This window comes from Schistocerca nitens, chromosome 9 (genome assembly GCF_023898315.1).
Source record: "Schistocerca nitens isolate TAMUIC-IGC-003100 chromosome 9, iqSchNite1.1, whole genome shotgun sequence".
NCBI lineage: Eukaryota > Metazoa > Arthropoda > Insecta > Orthoptera > Acrididae > Schistocerca > Schistocerca nitens.
In genome coordinates this window covers 4,559,620-4,579,478 of record NC_064622.1, presented here as the reverse complement: position 1 = coordinate 4,579,478, position 19,859 = coordinate 4,559,620, and the positions used below count along the sequence as shown (strand labels likewise).

The 19,859-nt window shown below is 40.9% G+C and overlaps 1 protein-coding gene across 2 annotated transcripts in view; it reads left to right on the top strand.

Annotated features, from left to right (window-relative positions):
• LOC126203220 (cytochrome P450 6k1-like) overlaps positions 1-19,859 on the top strand; it is a 216,657-nt gene that overhangs the window by 179,560 nt on the left and 17,238 nt on the right. For both annotated transcript variants that reach the window (XM_049937465.1, XM_049937466.1), the window contains exons 4-6: positions 4,659-4,789; positions 6,653-6,912; positions 15,777-15,927. In XM_049937465.1, coding sequence (XP_049793422.1) covers positions 4,659-4,789; positions 6,653-6,912; positions 15,777-15,927 — 542 coding nt within the window. The remainder of the gene's footprint in view (positions 1-4,658; positions 4,790-6,652; positions 6,913-15,776; positions 15,928-19,859) is intronic.

Genomic DNA, 19,859 nt, shown 5'->3' with positions numbered 1-19,859 from the left:
TCACTAGTCAGTTGATGACAGGGCTCCACCCTCGGGAACAGCTTTCTCACCAACTCTCGGTTGTGGATGATGTCATCTTTTCAGATACTGAGATGGATGCACATTGAGCGGTTATTCCAGTAGAACTGCACCATCAGGTATTGAGTTTGCTCCACTGGGGTCATCGGGTCGTGTGCAACAAGACGACACTGGCATGCCGCCATGTTATTGGCCTGGAACCAATGCCTACATCGAAAAGATGGTCCACAGTCGTGCAGCACGCACTCAGCACCACGCAGCAGCCCCTCAGTCCTTGCCCTCTGGCCTATTCCTCACCTCTCTTGGGACTGCATACATCTCTATTTTGCAGGCCCATTCTTGGGATTTATGTGGTTGCTCATAGTGGATGCTTATTCAGAGTACCCCTGTGTCATATGCACGATACCCAACACAACTGAGGCCACCACTACCGCCTTAGCTCAAGGTTTGGCCATCCGTGGGCTGCCTCACACATTGTTCTCTGTCAATAGCCCCAGTTTATGGCCTCTGCATTTAAGGACTTCTTTAGCGCCAATGGCATAAAACACATCTGTTGCCCTTCATTGCACCCTCCCTCCAATGGTGAAGCTGAATGTTGGTCTTTACTTCTAAGCAGCTGATGAAGAAGGCTATCGAATCCTCTGCCACTATGGCAGCCGTTACTTTGTTTTTGAGCTATTATCGCACCACACCGTTTAACAATCATAGCACCACTGAGCTCCTCCACAGTCACTAGCCTCGGATCTTGCTTAATCTGCTGACACCGTCACTGTCGCAATCTCACTCACATCCCTCCTGATGTTACACCCACAGCACAGCAGTGTGGGCATGCTCCTATGGGAGTGCTGAGGCATGGATGCCAGAAACAGTGATGCCCATCCATTGGCGGCGAATTACATTTGTCCAGATGCAGAAGCGGCTTGAGCACCATCACTACAACCAGCTTTGGCCTGGGGCACGAGCTTCCCCTCCGCAGCCCCATCTTCCACTGCCAATGCAACACAACAGCCAGAGACCCAGGTGGCTGCTGCCGATGTTCCACTGTTGCCCCGGCTCTCTCCTCTGGCTCCCTGTGGATCAGTGATGCCCCCTGGCATGCCTATCTCCAGTGCTGATCCAATGGACACTGCCAACTGCACTTCCTCCTGACAGACTGCACCTTCAAACTTACCTTCATTCCAAGGCACTGTCCAGGGTGTTTCTGTCCGTATGCACCCATTTCGGGATGGGAGGGACCTGATATCGGACTGCATGGAAGTTGAATGCCTACCAGAGCAAAGGGACATTGATGGACGATAGAGGGCAGTTTTGCCACAGTGTTGCTTTCACCTAGCGAGTATGCCACCGTCTCACCACATGAATACACTGGCCCTCACAGCTGGCATAAATCCTCCACACCTCGAATGCTCAGTCAGTCATGTACTTTGTCTGATAGCATTCATTACTGCATCCACTGTACTACTGACTTCATTTTGATATTGGTTAACATCTTTGGTCTCAATTTGGACTGTGGCTCATACTTGACATGTTGAGAGTGTTGTATTGAAAGTTCATACAAAATCAAATAGGGGTAATGCAGGAGGCAGGAGTAGGTTTAATAATGAATAAAAAAATAGGAGTGTGGGTTAGCTACTACAAACAGCATAGTGAACGCATTATTGTGGCCAAGATAGACACAAAGCCCATGCCTACTACAGCAGTACAAGTTTATATGCCAACTAGCTCTGCAGATGAAATGTATGATGAAATAAAAGAAATTATTCAGATAGTGAAGGGAGACGAAAATTTAATAGTCATGGGTGACTGGAATTCGAGTGTAGGAAAAGGGAGAGAAGGAAACGTACTAGGTGAATATGGATTGGGGCTAAGAAATGAAAGAGGAAGCCGCCTGGTAGAATTTTGCACAGAGCACAACTTAATCATAGCTAACACTTGGTTTAAGAATCATGATAGAAGGTTGTATACATGGAAGAACCCTGGAGATACTAAAAGGTATCAGATAGATTATATAACGGTAAGACAGAGATTTAGCAACCCGGTTTTAAATTGTAAGACATTTCCAGGGGCAGATGTGGACTCTGACCACAATCTATTGGTTATGACCTATAGATTAAAACTGAAGAAACTGCAAAAAGGTGGGAATTTAAGGAGATGGGACCTGGATAAACTGAAAGAACCAGAGGTTGTACAGAGTTTCAGGGAGAGCATAAGGGAACAATTGACAGGAATGGGGGAAAGAAGTACAGTAGAAGAAGAATTGGTAGCTCTGAGGGGTGAAGTAGTGAAGGCAGCAGAGGAAGTAGGTAAAAAGACGAGGGCTAGTAGAAATTCTTGGGTAACATAAGAAATATTGAATTTAATTGATGAAAGGAGAAAATATAAAAATGCAGTAAATGAAGCAGGCAAAAAGGAATACAAACGTCTCAAAAATGAGATCGACAGGAAGTGCAAAATGGCTAAGCAGGGATGGCTAGAGGACAAATGTAAGGATGTAGAGGCTTATCTCACTAGGGGTAAGATAGATACTGCCTACAGGAAAATTAAAGAGACCTTTGGAGAGAAGAGAACCACTTGTATGAACATCAAGAGCTCAGATGAAAACCCAGTTCTAACCAAAGAAGGGAAAGCAGAAAGGTGGAAGGAGTATATAGAGGGTCTATACAAGGGCGATGTACTTGAGGACAATATTATGGAAATGGAAGAGGATGTAGATGAAGATGAAATGGGAGATACAATACTGTGTGAAGAGTTTGACAGAGCACTGAAAGACCTGAGTCGAAACAAGGCTCCCGGAGTAGACAACATTCCATTGGAACTACTGACGGCCTTGGGAGAGCCAGTCCTGACAAAACTCTACCATCTGGTGAGCAAGATGTATGAAACAGGCGAAATATCCTTAGACTTCAAGAAGAATATAATAATTCCAATACCAAAGAAAGCAGGTGTTGACAGATGTGAGAATTACCGAACAATCAGTTTAATAAGGCACAGCTGCAAAATACTAACACGAATTCTTTACAGACGAATGGAAAAACTAGTAGAAGCCGACCTCGGGGAAGATCAGTTTGGATTCCGTAGAAATATTGGAACACGTGAGGCAATACTGACCTTACGACTTATCTTAGAAGAAAGATTAAGGAAAGGCAAACCTACGTTTCTAGCATTTGTAGACTTAGAGAAAGCTTTTGACAATGTTGACTGGAATACTCTCTTTCAAATTCTAAAGGTGGCAGGGGTAAGATACAGGGAGCGAAAGGCTATTTACAATTTGTACAGAAACCAGATGGCAGTTATAAGAGTCGATGGGCATGAAAGGGAAGCAGTGGTTTGGAAGGGAGTAAGACAGGGTTGTAGCCTCTCCCCGATGTTATTCAATCTGTATATTGAGCAAGCAGTAAAGGAAACAAAAGAAAAATTCGGAGTAGGTATTAAAATCCATGGAGAAGAAATAAAAACTTTGAGGTTCGCCGATGACATTGTAATTCTGTCAGAGACAGCAAAGGACTTGGAAGAGCAGTTGAACGGAATGGATGGTGTCTTGAAGGGAGGATATAAGATGAACATCAACAAAAGCAAAACGAGGATAATGGAATGTAGTCGAATTAAGTCGGGTGATGTTGAGGGTATTAGATTAGGAAATGAGACACTTTAGTAAAGGAGTTGTGCTATTTGGGGAGCAAAATAACTGATGATGGGCGAAGTAGAGAGGATATAAAATGTAGACTGGCAACGGCAAGGAAAGCTTTCTGAAGAAGAGAAATTTGTTAACATCGAGTATAGATTTAAGTGTCAGGAAGTCATTTCTGAAAGTATTTGTATGGAGTGTAGCCATGTATGGAAGTGAAACATGGACGGTAAATAGTTTGGACAAGAAGAGAATAGAAGCTTTCGAAATGTGGTGCTACAGAAGAATGCTGAAGATTAGATGGGTAGATCACATAACTAATGAGGAGGTACTGAATAGGATTGGGGAGAAGAGGAGTTTGTGGCACAACTTGACCAGAAGAAGGGATCGGTTGGTAGGACATGTTCTGAGGCATCAAGGGATCACCAATTTAGTATTGGAGGGCAGCGTGGAGGGTAAAAATCGTAGGGGGAGATCAAGAGATGAATACACTAAGCAGATTCAGAAGGATGTAGGTTGCAGTAGGTACTGGGAGATGAAGAAGCTTGCACAGGATAGAGTAGCATGGAGAGATGCATCAAACCAGTCTCAGGACTGAAGACCACAACAACAACAACATGAAAAATATAGATTTGAATGGAAAGACAGGGATTTGATGTCATTTTTTTAAAATCCCGTGCGTTAAACATTGTACTGCCTCACTCAAATTCAATACACATTGCCAATATGTATAATGTGAGTTATGTCATTAAGTGACATATATTGCTTTATCATACACTTTTAATGTAATAGCAAATACTCATTTTGCTTACAAATTTAATATGGGTGCAGTTTTCAGAAGTGTTGATGGTAAGTTCAGTCACCTTTAAAATTTGACAAAACACGTCTTAAAACTGATTCTTCTTTATGTCACTTTGAAAATGGTAAGTTCTCAGGAACAGAAAATACTTCCTTGTTTTTCAGTAGCTTTCAAAGTACTTATAAAGACTTTATCATATAAAATCTTGTCACACAGGTGGAGGCAGACACGCATGAGACTAACGCCGACATTCACCTTACGAAACATGAGGAACTTGTTTCATGTTGTGGATTACATCAGCAGACAACTGACGTTGTATGTGGAAACTGCTGCAGCTAAGCACACAGGTATGAGATTATTGTTTTGGCAAATTAGATTCTATTAACTTTTTGGGCACATTTTATCCTCTTCTTTAATTTCTGGACAGCTCTGTTTCAATTATCATTCTTTCGTCTGCCAACTTTTTCTTTCACATATATTGAATACTTCCTAAATAATGAAATACCATCAATTTTGATTTTATAACTGCCTGAACGAGTTTAAATGCCAACTAGCTCCACAGATGATGAAGAGATTGAAGAAATGTCTGATGTGATAAAAGAAATTATTCAGATATTTAAGGGAGACGAAAATTTAGTAGTCATGGGGGACTGGTGTGTGACTGTAGGAAAAGGAAGAGAAGGAAAAGTAGTAGGTGAATATGGACTGAGGGTAAGGAACAAAAGGGGAAGCCACCTTGCAGAATTTTGCATAGAGCATAACTTTATCATAGCTGACACTTGTTTTAAGAATCATGAAAGAAGGTTGTATATATGGAAGAGGCCTGGAGACACTGGAAGGTTTCAGATAGATTATATAATGGTAAGACAATATTTTGTTTCACACAATATTTCATCCTCTTCAAGTGCTATGAGTTGTGTAATTCTGTGTACTTGCTGCCTGGTTGGAGTTCACGCTGCTTGACTTGCAGAAGGCATTTGTTACAGTTCCACACTGCTGCCTAATGAACAAAATATGAGTGTAAGAAAATTAGAAGAGATGTGTCACTGGACAAAAAGTTTCTAGCAAGCAGATCACAGCATGTCATTCTGAATGGAAAGAAGTCGTTAGCAGTAAACTTAACTTCAGGTGTGCCACAAGGGTGTATACAGAACCATTAATTTTCACAATAAGTATAAATGACCTTGTAGATAATGTCAGAATTTCCATGAGGCTTTGCATGGATGACACGATTGAATACAGAGAAGTTGCAATTTCGGAAAACTGTAGCAAAATGCTGGATGACCTGCAGAGGACTGATGCTTCTTACAGACCCTGAACATAAACAAATGTAACATATTGCAAAACATAGACAGAAAGACCATATACTGTATGATTACACAATTGCAGAACAATCACTGGAAGCAGTTACTTCCATAAAATATCTAAGAGCATGACAGAGTGATTTGAAGCAGGAAGACCAATAAAACTAATAGCAGAAAAGGTAGACACCAGACATGATTCTTTGGAAGAATCCTCAGGAAATGTAGACCATCAACAAAGAAAGTAGCTTATAAAACAATTGTTCAACCAATACTAGAATATTGCTCACCATTCTGGGATCCATACCAGAGAGGATTGATAAAGGAATTAGAGAAGATCCTAAGAAGAGCAGCATGTTTCATTGCAGGTTCATTTAATAAGCACGAAAGCATCACGGAGATGCTCAACGAACCACAGAGGGAGATGCCACTAGAGAGGCATTCTACATCACAGTGTGGTCTACCGGTAAAGTGGCGAGAGTGTATGTTCCTAGAAGAGTCAACCAATATATTATTCTTCCTACATATATCTCATGAAAAGACCATGAAGTTAAAATTAGAGAGATTTGAGCTCAGCAATCATTCTTCCAGCAAACAACATGACTGGGGAAGTGGTACTGGTACACGAAGCAACCTCCATCATACACCAAAAGATGGCATACGCAGCACCTGAAGAAGAGGATGGGGTTGGTCATCAAAATAGTGTGCAAAAATGAAAACAACAAGTCAGCTGAACACCTAGAAGTACACCATTAATCATGTGTATCCACTTTGGAGTGTTTCATATTTTAAGGAAATTTTGTCATTTTTTAAGAGGAAATGAACTACTGAAATGGAAGATTCTTAAGCACTGGTAAAGTTACTAATTGTGTTGCATGCAGGCTACAGGACTTGTTTCCATTGTTACAGAAGCAGTTATTGAGTTAAGGGAAATGTCAGCTTGCTTCATGACTGACATTGTGGGAATGGCATTTCTTGGAATAGAGAGTGAATCACTGAGAGACAACACAGCGCCATTACGAGTAAATCTGAAGCAACAGATGCAGTTCAGCAACTGGCGCTACATCAAGTTGATGCTTGCATTTCTGGCACCAAAACTTAGGGATTTTTTGCGGCTCAGCATTTCAGTGCCTGAAGTTGACAACTTCATTCGTGATGTAGTATGTAAGGTAAGTTTTCCTCTGCATAGCAGATTATAGTGGCTGTATTGCATATTTACTGATAATCAGTGAAATCTTATAACAAACTCAAAAGTTATTGAACATTTCATAAACAAAGAAATAACCACTCAGAAAATTTTTCATGAAGATAACAGAAAATTTGGTCACACAGTACGGTAATACACACGTGAGAGACAAAATATACTTGACAAAAATACTGTTTCTCAGAATATGCATAGATTGTCATGTGCAGGCTCTTCGCAACTGAGAGCAATTGAGCTGTGCTGCCGATCAATGGCTGAAAGTATTGTAATTCTTTACAGGTGTGGTGTACCATAACAAAAAGTATTAATATTTATGTTATTTTCTTTTCATGCATGAATCCGACACGGGAGAGATTGCTGTATGTATGACTGTGTCATCACAAATGTTGCGAGAAGCAACTAGTACATGCCAATACATATAGTTGCTAATGATATTCGTGATTAACCAGATTGAATTTAGGATGAACTGTAAAATTTACAATACAGTACTAGAGGTAAAAATAATTCCATGTCCAGAGTTCAGAATGGAGTTTCATACTCTGAAGCAAAATTCTCTAAAAGGTTGTTGGTAAACATCTGGCAGTGAATTGAAAATCCTGAAAGATTCAGAAACAAAGTGAAGTAATACTTTATCAGCCACTCCTTCCACAATTTATAAGTGTATTTGTACTAAAAAATGTAAATTCTCCTAAACCCTAATATTTGTATTAAATAGATCTAGACTTTGCAAATATATAGAAAGCTGATAGTGTTCTGAGTAAACTTACATAAAATCTTTGTTTGAAGTGTTAGATAAAACTGGGAACTGAGTTGTGTGGGAAGAGGAGGAGTAGTGGCTTTATTCAAAGCAGTTGTGTTCTCCTAATATTCATAATAAATAGTCCCATACTCAGGAATGAGCAGAGGGGAGCAGACACAAGAATCCTCCATTGCCAGTCACGGCAAGGTCCTACTGGAGTACTGGAGGTGGTTTGCCGTTGCCTTCTTCCGGCCTGTTATGAAATGTCAGGTGTATATCTGTGTCATACGGATGACTGTGGTGAGTGCTTGTACGGGGTAGTGTTGGGTTTCTGTTGTTGTGGATGTAGGGAAGGAAGAGGGTGAAAGACAGTGCCGGCACATAGCCTACTGCTCTTCAGAGGCACAAAGGGGCCTACCGAGCTTAATGTCCCCGTCCAACAGATGTATCGCCAGAGCGTCACATGCCGTCACCCTATGAGACACTGCAGAGAGGTTTGTAACTTAATTCAGGACACTGTGTTCAGGAACCTCTCCTCCCTTGGTTGGCCAAACACTGGCAATGATAATTTCATCCACCACCTGGATTCAAACCAGCTTACCTCCAAGTAGAGCACCACTGCACAGATGTGCATTAGTGACCTTGGCTACAAAGCCAGGTACCTAATATACATATATACACTTAAAATAATCTACAGCAATTTTTATACTTACCAGTGTGTGTAGATTAGCACTGCTCAATTTATTTTTTGTCTACATTAACATAAGTAGCCCGGCGTGACTGTCTCTACTTTCTCATGCATGACTTGTGTTTCCACAGCCTTTAAATGCTTCAGTGTTGGTTGTATCTACAAAAAGTTTTCAGTTTTTCTTCAGGACATAAAGTATTCAAATTTCACCATTTAAACTATACTACAGACAACAAAATCACAGTTTTATTTTGTTTCATACTGTTCCTTACCTCATTCCTGACATGTGGAGGTTACCCTCCTTGATGGGATCTCCAGAACATAATGAATGAATTAATTAATCCTTTAAAATATTTAAATGCTATCAATGTCATGCAATAAATAGTTAGGAAAATAGGACTTATTACAAATAGATTGAGATATTAGTTATAAAAATACTTAGTAAATGTTCTGGAGACCAATATAGTTCAAATTACATAAGCTTTGAAGAGGAAGCCTCTTCAGAGATCTATGATTTCTCTCACTCACTTCTCAATACAATTACTCCTTTCTGACTTTGAATGATGATAATAAAATCAGTTTCAGAAGTTTGTTCTCTAACAGAACTCATCTCTTTGCTGAAATATTCTGCATTCTAAAACAGAAGTCTGCAGTAGGCTGCTGGCAGACATAAAACAAGAAATTGCGGATCTGTGCAGACGCAAAAAGGTGTAATAATGCTCACAGAGATGGCAATGGAAGATGCGAGCAAATATTGACAAGTGAAAGTTAAGTAAGGCAGTGATGTGCAAATTACAGAAAGACAAACAGGATGCCAAATGGAGCAGTATTCAAGGATCTGCTCCAAAGCAGAAAAAGGAAAATATATATAATAAGTATTTTGATGACGATACAGATAAATGAATTATTAGGTAACAATTTCTGTGGTATTGTGAATAACAAAAAGAAAACTATCTCTGCAAAAACTCGACAGCATTTGTCATGGAAAATGGACTACAAGACAAGCATAGAATCCCTGAGGAACAACTGTCCCAGCTATGGGATTTGATTTCAAAAGCCCCGAGTAAACATGTCATTATTTATTTTTCATACCTACTTGATTGTGAACAAATTTCAACAGCTCATGGACTTTTCTTGACCACTGCTGACTCTCAATCACAGTGCCCAGGTTTGATTCTTGATCTGGTCAGGGATTTTCTCCACATGGGACTAGGTGTTTGTGTTGTCCTCATCATCATTTCTTTATCACCAAGTCGCCAATGTGATGTGGAATAAAAAGACTTGCCTCAGGTGGCTGAACTCCCCTGAAGGGGGTCCCAGCCAAATACGCCCTATGCACATTTTGTTTTTGTGAATAAATGCTGAAAAGTGACAGTGTCTAATGATTATTGTCAAACAACAGAGCCAGACAATGTACCACTGGTGTGAATGCAGACTTTTGTTTCATGGTCATTTCTCCTATAAGACTATAATAGGAAAACTTTGAACTTTCATGTACAAATGGATAAAAATAAAATTAAAAATGCATAAAGACAAGGGAAGGCAAACTTTTGGCACTAATTAAGGAACACCAAACTTCTCCTCATTACCCTCCTGGAAAATTTTGCAAGAAAATGATTCCTTATCTACTGCTGCCATACCATCTAGACTTAAATCCTATACAGCTGATGTGGGATCTTGCAAAGAATAAGATCCATAACTGTAATACATCAAGCATCTTATTCTATAACCCAAATAAATAAAAACTGATGCCTTTGTTGCTAATAAGTTAATGTCACGTCACCATGCCTGGTGCAAGGCTCTATGTAACGCTACTTTGATCACACCAAAAAAGTGTGTGAGACTGTTGAAGGACAGATACTCTGTCAGACAAAGAAACTGGAAATATAATAAAATCAGGTGGCATAAATTCAGATAAAGAGTCAGCATTATCATCCATGTCTAAAACAGCAAATGATTAATCTTGGTGAGGCTGTGGAAAATAATGACATCATTGGGAAATGTAGTTTTACAAAAACTGCCAGCAAAGCAGCTAAGGAGAGAAATACTGTAAGTTCTGTTTCTCAATCTAATATCCTGACCTAATGAGCTTGAAAGCCTGCCAGAACACACAGACCTAGACAACAGCCGCTAGGTGGTGGTCCTAAAATTTGCGAGCACTGCTGTCGCTGCCTCAGTGCTATTCGTGAGCCACATCCCCTGCAGCAGCCTTTATGCTCTCGCAGCTGCACTATAAAGATAACAGCACATGGGATCTCAGTTGTGTCTGGTCTGTGCTCTTGTATTGACGATTGCACTCATCATCGTTTCGTTCCTGATATTGCTGCATCAAGACTCTCAATTCGGTTCACTCTCATTTTGTTGTGTTGCATTTCTTGTCCATCCGTGGTTTTTGGTGACTTATCACTGCCGCACTCAGCTGGTTGGCCTCGCCTCCTGGTCGTGTCTGATTCCAGATACTACAGTCACTTCATTGAGTTGCAAGTAAAGATGTGTAGCGTGTAACAGCACTCCAGTTGTAAGAGTACTGGAGTGTGCACTATTCCTATGTCCCCTCCTTGCTTCCTGGGTGTAAACACGATGGTGCTGCCCCCAGGGCCGGATTGTCAGTTAGGTTTGGCGAGTAATACTTTATTACATTGCCACACCAATCTAGCTCTCTCATTACTTTCTTTATTTATCTTTTACTCTTACTCAAGATCCTCCATGGTTCTGCTAAAGCTTCTGTATAATGCTTCCTGCAAAGGTGCTAACCATCTCATCAGCATGTCATTATATTTTCTGTACTACAGCAGTCTTTTCTAATTCCCATCTCTATTGTTTTTCCCTCATCAAATCTTACCAGGCCTTACTTCCTGTCTCCACCACCCAACCCAGCTAAACTCGATACTGGCTCTGGCCGAATAGTCAGTCTGAAAGACAACAGTGGATGCTTGGCATTTATTAACTCTGATGCAAAGACAGACTTGAGCAAAAATTTTGCAATTTCTCTCTCTCTCTCTCTTTTCTTTCTTTCTTTTAACTTTAGGGACCTTACCATAATGACCACCTGCTTAATAACACATTTATCTGCCTCAACAACAAAATGCATCAGCAATTGTGTATGGGATGGATTCAAAAAAACCTTGTAGGCTTCCAGAGGTATGTAGCACCAAATGTCTAAGCACAGGTCACACAATTCCTGTAAATTACAGGCCTGTGGTTTGTGGGTGTGGAGCTGGACATTGGAGCATCTCAGATGTTTTCCACTGGGTTCGGATCAGGCGAATTTGGTTAGCAAGATATCTTTGTGAATTGACTCATAGAGATGGTTAGAGAATGATGTTGGTATCATGCTTCCAAACCACTGTAGCATGATTTTGGCCTTGTGACAAGGACAATTATCCTGCTAGAAAATGCCATCACCATCAGGGAAGACCTCAACCATGAATCTACATCTACATCTGTACTCTGCAAACCACTGTAAAGTGCATATAAGAGGGTATGCCCCACTGTACCAGTTATTAGGGTTTTTCCCATTCCATTCACATACAGTGTGTGGGATGAATGATTGTTTAAATGCCTTCATGTGTACTGTAATTAATCTAACCTTGTCCTCATGATCCCTATAGGAGCAATACATGGGGGTTGTAATATATTCCTAGAAACATCATCTAAAGCCCGTTCTTGAAACTTTGTAAGTAGGCTTTCTTGTGACAGTTTACCTCTTGTCTTCAAGAGTCTGCCAGTCAGCTTCTTCAGCATCTTTGTAACACTCTCCTAATGATGAAACCTGTAACTATTTGTGCTGCCTTTCTCTGTATACATTCAGTATCTACAGTTAGTTCTATTTGGTATGGGTCCACACACTTCAACTTTATTCTAATCTACCACTTGCTTTACCCACAATGGAACCTATGTAATCATTCCATTTCATGTCCCACAAAGTGTTACACCCAGGTATTTGTTATGAGATGACTATTCCAATTGTGGCTCACTGATAGTATAGCCATAGGATACTGCTTTTTTATTTTGTTTTAGATTTCTGAACATTTAAAACAAGTTGCCAGTCTTTGTACCACTTTGAAATCTTATCTAGATCTGACTTCATATTTGTGCGGCTTCTTTCAGGCAATATTTTGTTATATATACTTGCATCATCTGCTGAAAGTCTGAGGTTACTATTAATATTGTCCACAAGGTCATTAGTATACTAACATGAATTGCAAAGAATCCCAGCACACTTCCCTGGGGAACATCCTAAGCTACTCCTGCATCTGATGATATCTCTCCCTCCAAGATAACTTCCTACATCCTCCCTACCAAGAAATCCTCAGTCTAGTCACATGAATTCTGCCAACTCCCTTCAGCTTCAGGATGCCTCTGCAAGGAGAAATCAACGAGTCAGCCTGCAGTAGTGAAGAAATAGTTGACCGCATGTGGGCAAGTTTTGCACATAGCCCAAGTTGATGAAATGAGGAAGCAGCCATAACCAACCATTTTTAAGATCTTAAGGAAATGACTGAAGCATAAGCCTTACTGCTTGCAATTGCTACAAGCTCTGCTGCCTGATGACAAAGTTGGGCACTTTGAATTTTCAGCACGGTTGCAGTAACCTCTTGGGTGGGTTTTGTGAGAAACTCATCTTAAATGATGAAACAACATTTTTTGTGAATGGACAGTGAACAGACATAATGTGTGAATTTGGAGGCAAAGAATCCCTTTGCTATTGTGCAGACCATTTATGATTCACCAAAAGATAATGTGTTCTTTGCAGCCTCACAGGTCAAAGTTTCAGTCCATTTTTCTTCTGAAAAAAGACTGTTAGAGGATATGTGTATCTGGACATTCTGGAAAACTGGTTCATGTTGCAACTAGAGAGCGACAGTGTGGACTTCATCTACCTAGAGTATGGTCCTCCACCCACTTCCACCATAATGTTCGTGAATTTCTAAACAGGATATTTAGGAACAGATGGATCAGTCATGTGGCACTGATGATCAGCAATTCATGTCATGGCTGCCACATTCTCCCAACCCAGCCTTGTGCAATCTTTTTTTTTGTGTAGGGCTATGTGAAAGATTCAGTAATTACACCTCATCTACCAACAACCTTACCAGAACTGCAGGCTTGCATCAAAAATGCTTTTGAACAGACTGATCAGGACATGCTGCACCAATCATGTGAAGAACTTGATTATCAATGGGATATTTGTAGAACCAGTAGCGGGCACACATGGAGCACTTGTGATATGTCAAAATAAAACTTTTTGAATTGTACTATGCATTTGCAAAGCTCTGTGACAATATATTAAAGAACATAACTCCAGCAAATGTGCAAAATCACTTTAATCATTTATAACTATGCTGTATTTCCATCATGGCTGAAGTTCCGAACCATGTGTTCTAGGTAGTTTTCAGAGAAGGTATTTAGTAATGTATTACAGGATGTTTTGTCATGGCCCACCACTAACAAACATGTATTTTTCCCATTGATTGTTGGGTGATTAAAGTCTCCACCGATGATTACAATATGACTTGGGATTTACATACTGGTGAGCATAAGATTTCTCTAAAGTTTTCATTTAACATGAGGAGACGAGTCGGGTGGTTCAATTACAATTTTATGCTCACCCCTATACTGAGTCTTGCTCAGTCAACCTTGAATACAGCTTCAATTTCCATCTCAGTGGATCTGAGTGTCTTGCCTACTGTGATAGATACATCATCTACATTTCACACTAGCCTTTCCTTTCAATATTTGCTTAAATATCCCCCCAAAATTTCACTACTATCAACTCCAGGTTTTAATCAGCTGTCTGTACCTAATATTATGTGAGCATCACTGCTTTTCAAGAGCACTTCAAACTGGCACTTTGCTGTGAATGCTTTGGCAGTTAACTACTAGGTTTTAATGCCCTCAAATGTGGGGGAATCCCTTACATTAATACTTCTGGATCTCCTATCACTGTAGTTATCTAGACTGGATGAAGAGTTGCCTAATTTTTAAAAAACCTTGTATGAAACCCACACAGAGTAGCAGCCACAGATGTGCAGTGCACACTTACCCATTACAGGGACTCACCAGTTCTCAGCTCTATGGCACAAGTCCAGGAAGTCACAACCTAGCTTATTACAGAACCTTCAAAGTCTCTGGTTCAATCCTGTGTCTCAACTATGAAACAGGGTGGCCATCATCAATTCTGGGGACAATGATGCAATTTGTGGGCTTTATTGAAACTCATATGTGCAAGGGTAGTCTTCTGAATCTTCATTGCCAGTCAGTGGAATGACCTAAACATGACCTTCAGACCCAGATGACGGGCATCATTTATTCCAAAATGCACATCACTTTGCAGTTTGTTGCACACCATCCCTCAAAGGCTTCTGGAATAGCCTCTTCAATATGTTGAATGAGGCACCCAGACATAAACACCAAGTGCACTGGTGTTCCTTTCTGCCTCTTGCTGCCCTTTCCATAAGGGGTTACCATTATTTGCCATACATTTGAACTACTGAAGGTTAATAGGCCCTTTCCTTTTCCATTTGCCTCCTCTTGACACAGGATAAAGGTATTGTTCACACAGTCCACAGTTGTCATGACACCTCTGATTACTACTGCAGGTCCCATGATGAATGTCCTCCATAGCATAAAACTGTCCCACCAGCCTGTGTCTGTGGTGCGATGCATGTTTCGCAGCTGTTCCCCTCAATCTGCTCTCGGGACACTACCGTTGACCTGGTGTAACAAGAAATGTATCCATTCGACCCAGGCACAAGTTTCCATTGATCAAAGGTCCAGTCTCAATGACACAGTGGTTATTGCAATTGTAATTAACATTGTCATTAGGTCGATATGGGAACACATAGGGGTTGTCTGCTTGGGAGCCCTGTGTTCAACAACATATTGTGTTGTCAGATCTGACACATATCGCTACCTATATTGCAGTACAAAAGAGGCAATGCTCCTCCCAAGGCATACTGGATTAGCAAGTACATTCAATACAATGTCGCCTACTTCTTGTTTCACTGTCCTTCATCTGTTCCATAGATGCTCACAACAGTAGCAAACCGTAGCATGTGAACAGTCGACCAGGTTTACATTTTCTGAGATGCTCATTCTCAGGTGCCAGGCTATAACAATTTATCCTTTGTCAAAGCCACTTATGTCAGTGGATTTCCCCATTTTCAGCCTGTATTGTCATTAGAATGATTCCCCATTCATCTCTGTTTCACTAATATACTTTCCTTATCATGCCCACAAAACCATCAGAAAGAATTCAGTCTCATCATGGGCAGTTGTCATAGTGTTGTGTCTCATCAGTGTATGTCAATATGTATGACTAATACAAGTTCAGGTGTAGACGCACACAATGATGGTGGAGAATGATTGTTATTAAATGAAAATGGATCTACATTTACAGGTTTTAGAATACAGAAAAAGACATAAAGTGAAGCATGGAGACCTCCTGGATATACTCATGAGAGTACAAAAGAGAAACTATATGACTGATGAAATGCTGTCAGTCAACAAAAATACAAATGAAAGCATTTCCAGTAGAGATCCACATTTTTGTGAGTATTATTCCATTAGTTCCCCATGAATTTCATTTTGCAGGATAAGTGCCAGTATCACTACAGTAAATTGCTGAACATGCTTATATGCTTTAAATAAATAACTTAATCATTTATCTTATAATAATTCATTAACAAATACTGATGTACCCTGCCCAGAAGTAAATATTGTTAGTTGCTTACTCCATGAAATTTCATTTTTAAAATTTGTTATGTTATGAAAAAGAAATTAAAATAGATGCCACACATATATAAGCTGACAAACTCAGTTCATCCTGCTTTGCAATTAGAAGTAAATTCATGTACCCTCTTTTGCCTTGATGACAGTGGTGATGCACCATTGAATTATCTCCATGATGCTGTGAAAGTGTTGGGAACCCATCTTGATATCTGGCTGCTCAACCTCTGCCTAAAACTAATGGAGGTGATCAGAACTGGAGCTAAGATACAAATGCATGTATGGTACATGCTTGAAAGAATTGTGGTTTAAAAGTAATGTGGGGGACAACACAAGGATCCTCTTATCTGTGGAGTGTTCTTCAAATCCTTATGATACAGACAGAGCAGTTGGGTGGTGCATTATTATTCTGACAGTACAGGTCTCCTTTATTGCTTGCTGGTGAGAGATGTTTGTAGAGATATCTGGGCCTCATGTCATCCAGTGTAAACATCCTCCACATGAGAATGCTTCTAAGATCTATCTGATTGGTATTCTGTCAGCAAGAAAGTTGCTCTTCCTCATGTGTTCCTGTACTAGCAGAAATATCTCTGCACAGTGCCTTAAAGTTGGGTGGTACGGCTGCTCATCAGCTGTTATAGTCTTGCACTGGACTTGTACACGACATTTTGTTCTTAGCATAAGGTAGTTTAAGTAGTGTATAAGTCTAGGGACCAATGACCTCAGTAGTTTGGTCCCTTAGGAATTCACACACATTGGACAGTTGAGAGCAACCCCTGTGAACAACACATTGTTGCCCATTGTAGCTATGATGCTGCTGGTTTTTCCTGAATGGCATGTTAAAAGTATCTATATGGGGACAGAGATGAAATGTAACGTGCATCAGATACACACAATCTGGACATCATCAATTGCGTTGATATTTACCTATACCTAAATTCACACTCTGCAAACCACTATGAAGTGCATGGTAGAAGTTAGTTCTCATTGAAGGACATGTTACGTTTCCTTTGTCTTCTATTAATGCATAGAGCATGGTAAGATTAAATGCTTAAGTGGCTGTGTGTGTATGCCAGTGTCTATATCAAGACACAAAGGACTTGAAGACATCAGCTGCCAGAGTGCACTTATTTAAATCAATAGGGAATGTTGAAAATTTATGCTGGACCGGGATTCTACATCTACATCTACATCCATACTCAGCAAGCCACCTGACGGTGTGTGGCGGAAGGCACCCTGAGTACCTCTATTGGTTCTCCCTTCTATTCCAGTCTCGTACAGTTCGTGGAAAGAAGGATTGTCGGTATGCTTCTGTGTGGGCTCTAATCTCTCTGATTTTATCCTCATGGTCTCTTTGCGAGATATACGTAGGAGGGAGCAATATACTGCTTGACTCCTCGGTGAAGGTATGTTCTCGAAACTTCAACAAAAGCCCGTACCAAGCTACTAAGCACCTCTCTTCCAGAGTCTTCCACTGTAGTTTATCTATCATCTCCGCAACGCTTTCGCGATTACTAAATGATCCTGTAACGAAGTGCGCTGCTCTCCGTTGGATCTTCTCTATCTCTTCTATCAACTCTATCTGGTACAGATCCCACACCGGTGAGCAATATTCAAGCAGTGGGTGAACAAGTGTACTGTAACTTACTTCCTTTGTTTTCGGACCGCATTTCCTTAGGATTCTTCCAATGAATCTCAGTTTGGCATCTGCTTTACCGACGATTAATTTTATATGGTCATTCCATTTTAAATCACTCCTAATGCCTAGTCCCAGATAATTTATGGAATTAACTGCTTCCAGTCTCTGACCTGCTATATTACAGCTAAATGATAAATGATCTTTCTTTCTATGTATTCGCAGCACATTACACTTGTCTACATTGAGATTCAATTGCCATTCCCTGCACCATGTGTCAATTCGTTGCAGATGCTCCTGCATTTCAGTACAATTTTCCATTGTTACAAACTCTCGATATACCACAGCATCATCCGCAAAAAGCCTCAGTGAACTTCCGATGTCATCCACAAGGTCATTTATGTATATTGTGAATAGCAATGGTCCTACGACACTCCCCTACGGCACACCTGAAATCACTCTTACTTCGGAAGACTTCTCTCCATTGAGAATGACATGCTGCATTCTGTTATCTAGGAACTCTTCAATCCAATCACACAATTGGTCTGATAGTCCATATGCTCTTACTTTGTTCATTAAACAACTGTGGGGAACTGTATCGAAAGCCTTGCAGAAGTCAAGAAACACGGCATCTACCTGGGAACCCGTGTCTATGACCCTCTGAGTCTCGTGGACGAATAGCGCGAGCTGGGTTTCACACGACTGTCTTTTTCGAAACCCATGCTGATTCCTACAGAGTAGATTTCTAGTCTCCAGAAAAGTCATTATACTCAAACATAATACGTGTTCCAAAATTCTACAACTGATCAACATTAGAGATATAGGTCTATAGTTCTGCACATCTGTTCGATGTCCCTTCTTGAAAATGGGGATGACCTGTGCCCTTTTCCAATCCTTTGGAATGCTACGCTCTTCTAGAGACCTACGGTACTCCGCTGCAAGAAGGGGGGCAAGTTCCTTTGCGTACTCTGTGTAAAATCGAACTGGTATCCCATCAGGTCCAGCGGCCTTTCCTCTTTTGAGTGATTTTAAGTGTTTCTCTATCCCTCTGTCATCTATTTCGATATCTACCATTTTGTCATATGTGCAACAATCTAGAGATGGAACTACAGTGCAGTCTTCCTCTGTGAAACAGCTTTGGAAAAAGACATTTAGTATTTCGGCCTTTAGCCTGTCATCCTCTGTTTCAGTACCATTCTGGTCACAGAGTGTCTGGACATTTTGTTTTGATCCACCTACCGCTTTGACATAAGACCAAAATTTTTTTAGGATTTTCTGCCAAGTCAGTACATAGAACTTTACTTTCGAATTCATTGAACACCTGTCACATAGCCCTCCTCACACTACATTTTGCTTCGCGTAATTTTTGTTTGTCTGCAAGGATTTGGCTTTGTTTATGTTTGCTGTGAAGTTCCCTTCACTTCCGCAGCAGTTTTCTAACTTGGTTGTTGTACCACGGTGGCTCTTTTCCATCTCTTACAATCTTGCTTTGCATATACTCATCTAACGCATATTGTACGATGGTTTTGAACTTAGTCCACTGATCCTCAAGGGAATTCTCTAACCTAAAAAACCCACATGTGCACTCCACACGTACTCCGCTACCCTTGTAGCCGCTTCCGGCATGTAGTGCACGCCTGACCTATTCAGGGGGACCCTACATTTCTCCACCCAATAGTGGAGGTCGAGAAATGTACACACCAGATCTCCGCAGAATCGTCTGAGCCTCTGGTTTAAGCCTTCTACTCGGCTCCAAACCAGAGGACCGCGATCGGTTCTGGGAACGATACTACAAATAGTTAGCTCCGATTCCACCCCGCGAGCGAGGCTTTCTGCCTTCACCAATTCCGCCAACCGCCTGTACAAACTGAGGATGACCTCTGAACCCAGACGGCAGGAGTCATTGGTGCCGACATGAGCAACAATTTGCAGTCGGGTGCACCCAGTGCTCTCTATCGCCGCTGGCAGGGCCTCCTCAACATCTCGGATGAAACCCCCTGGCAAGCAGACAGAGTGAACACTGGCCTTCTTCCCCGACGTTTCCGCTATTTCCCTAAGGGGCTCCATCACCCGCCTAACATTGGAGCTCCCAATAACTAATAAACCCCTGCTCGGACC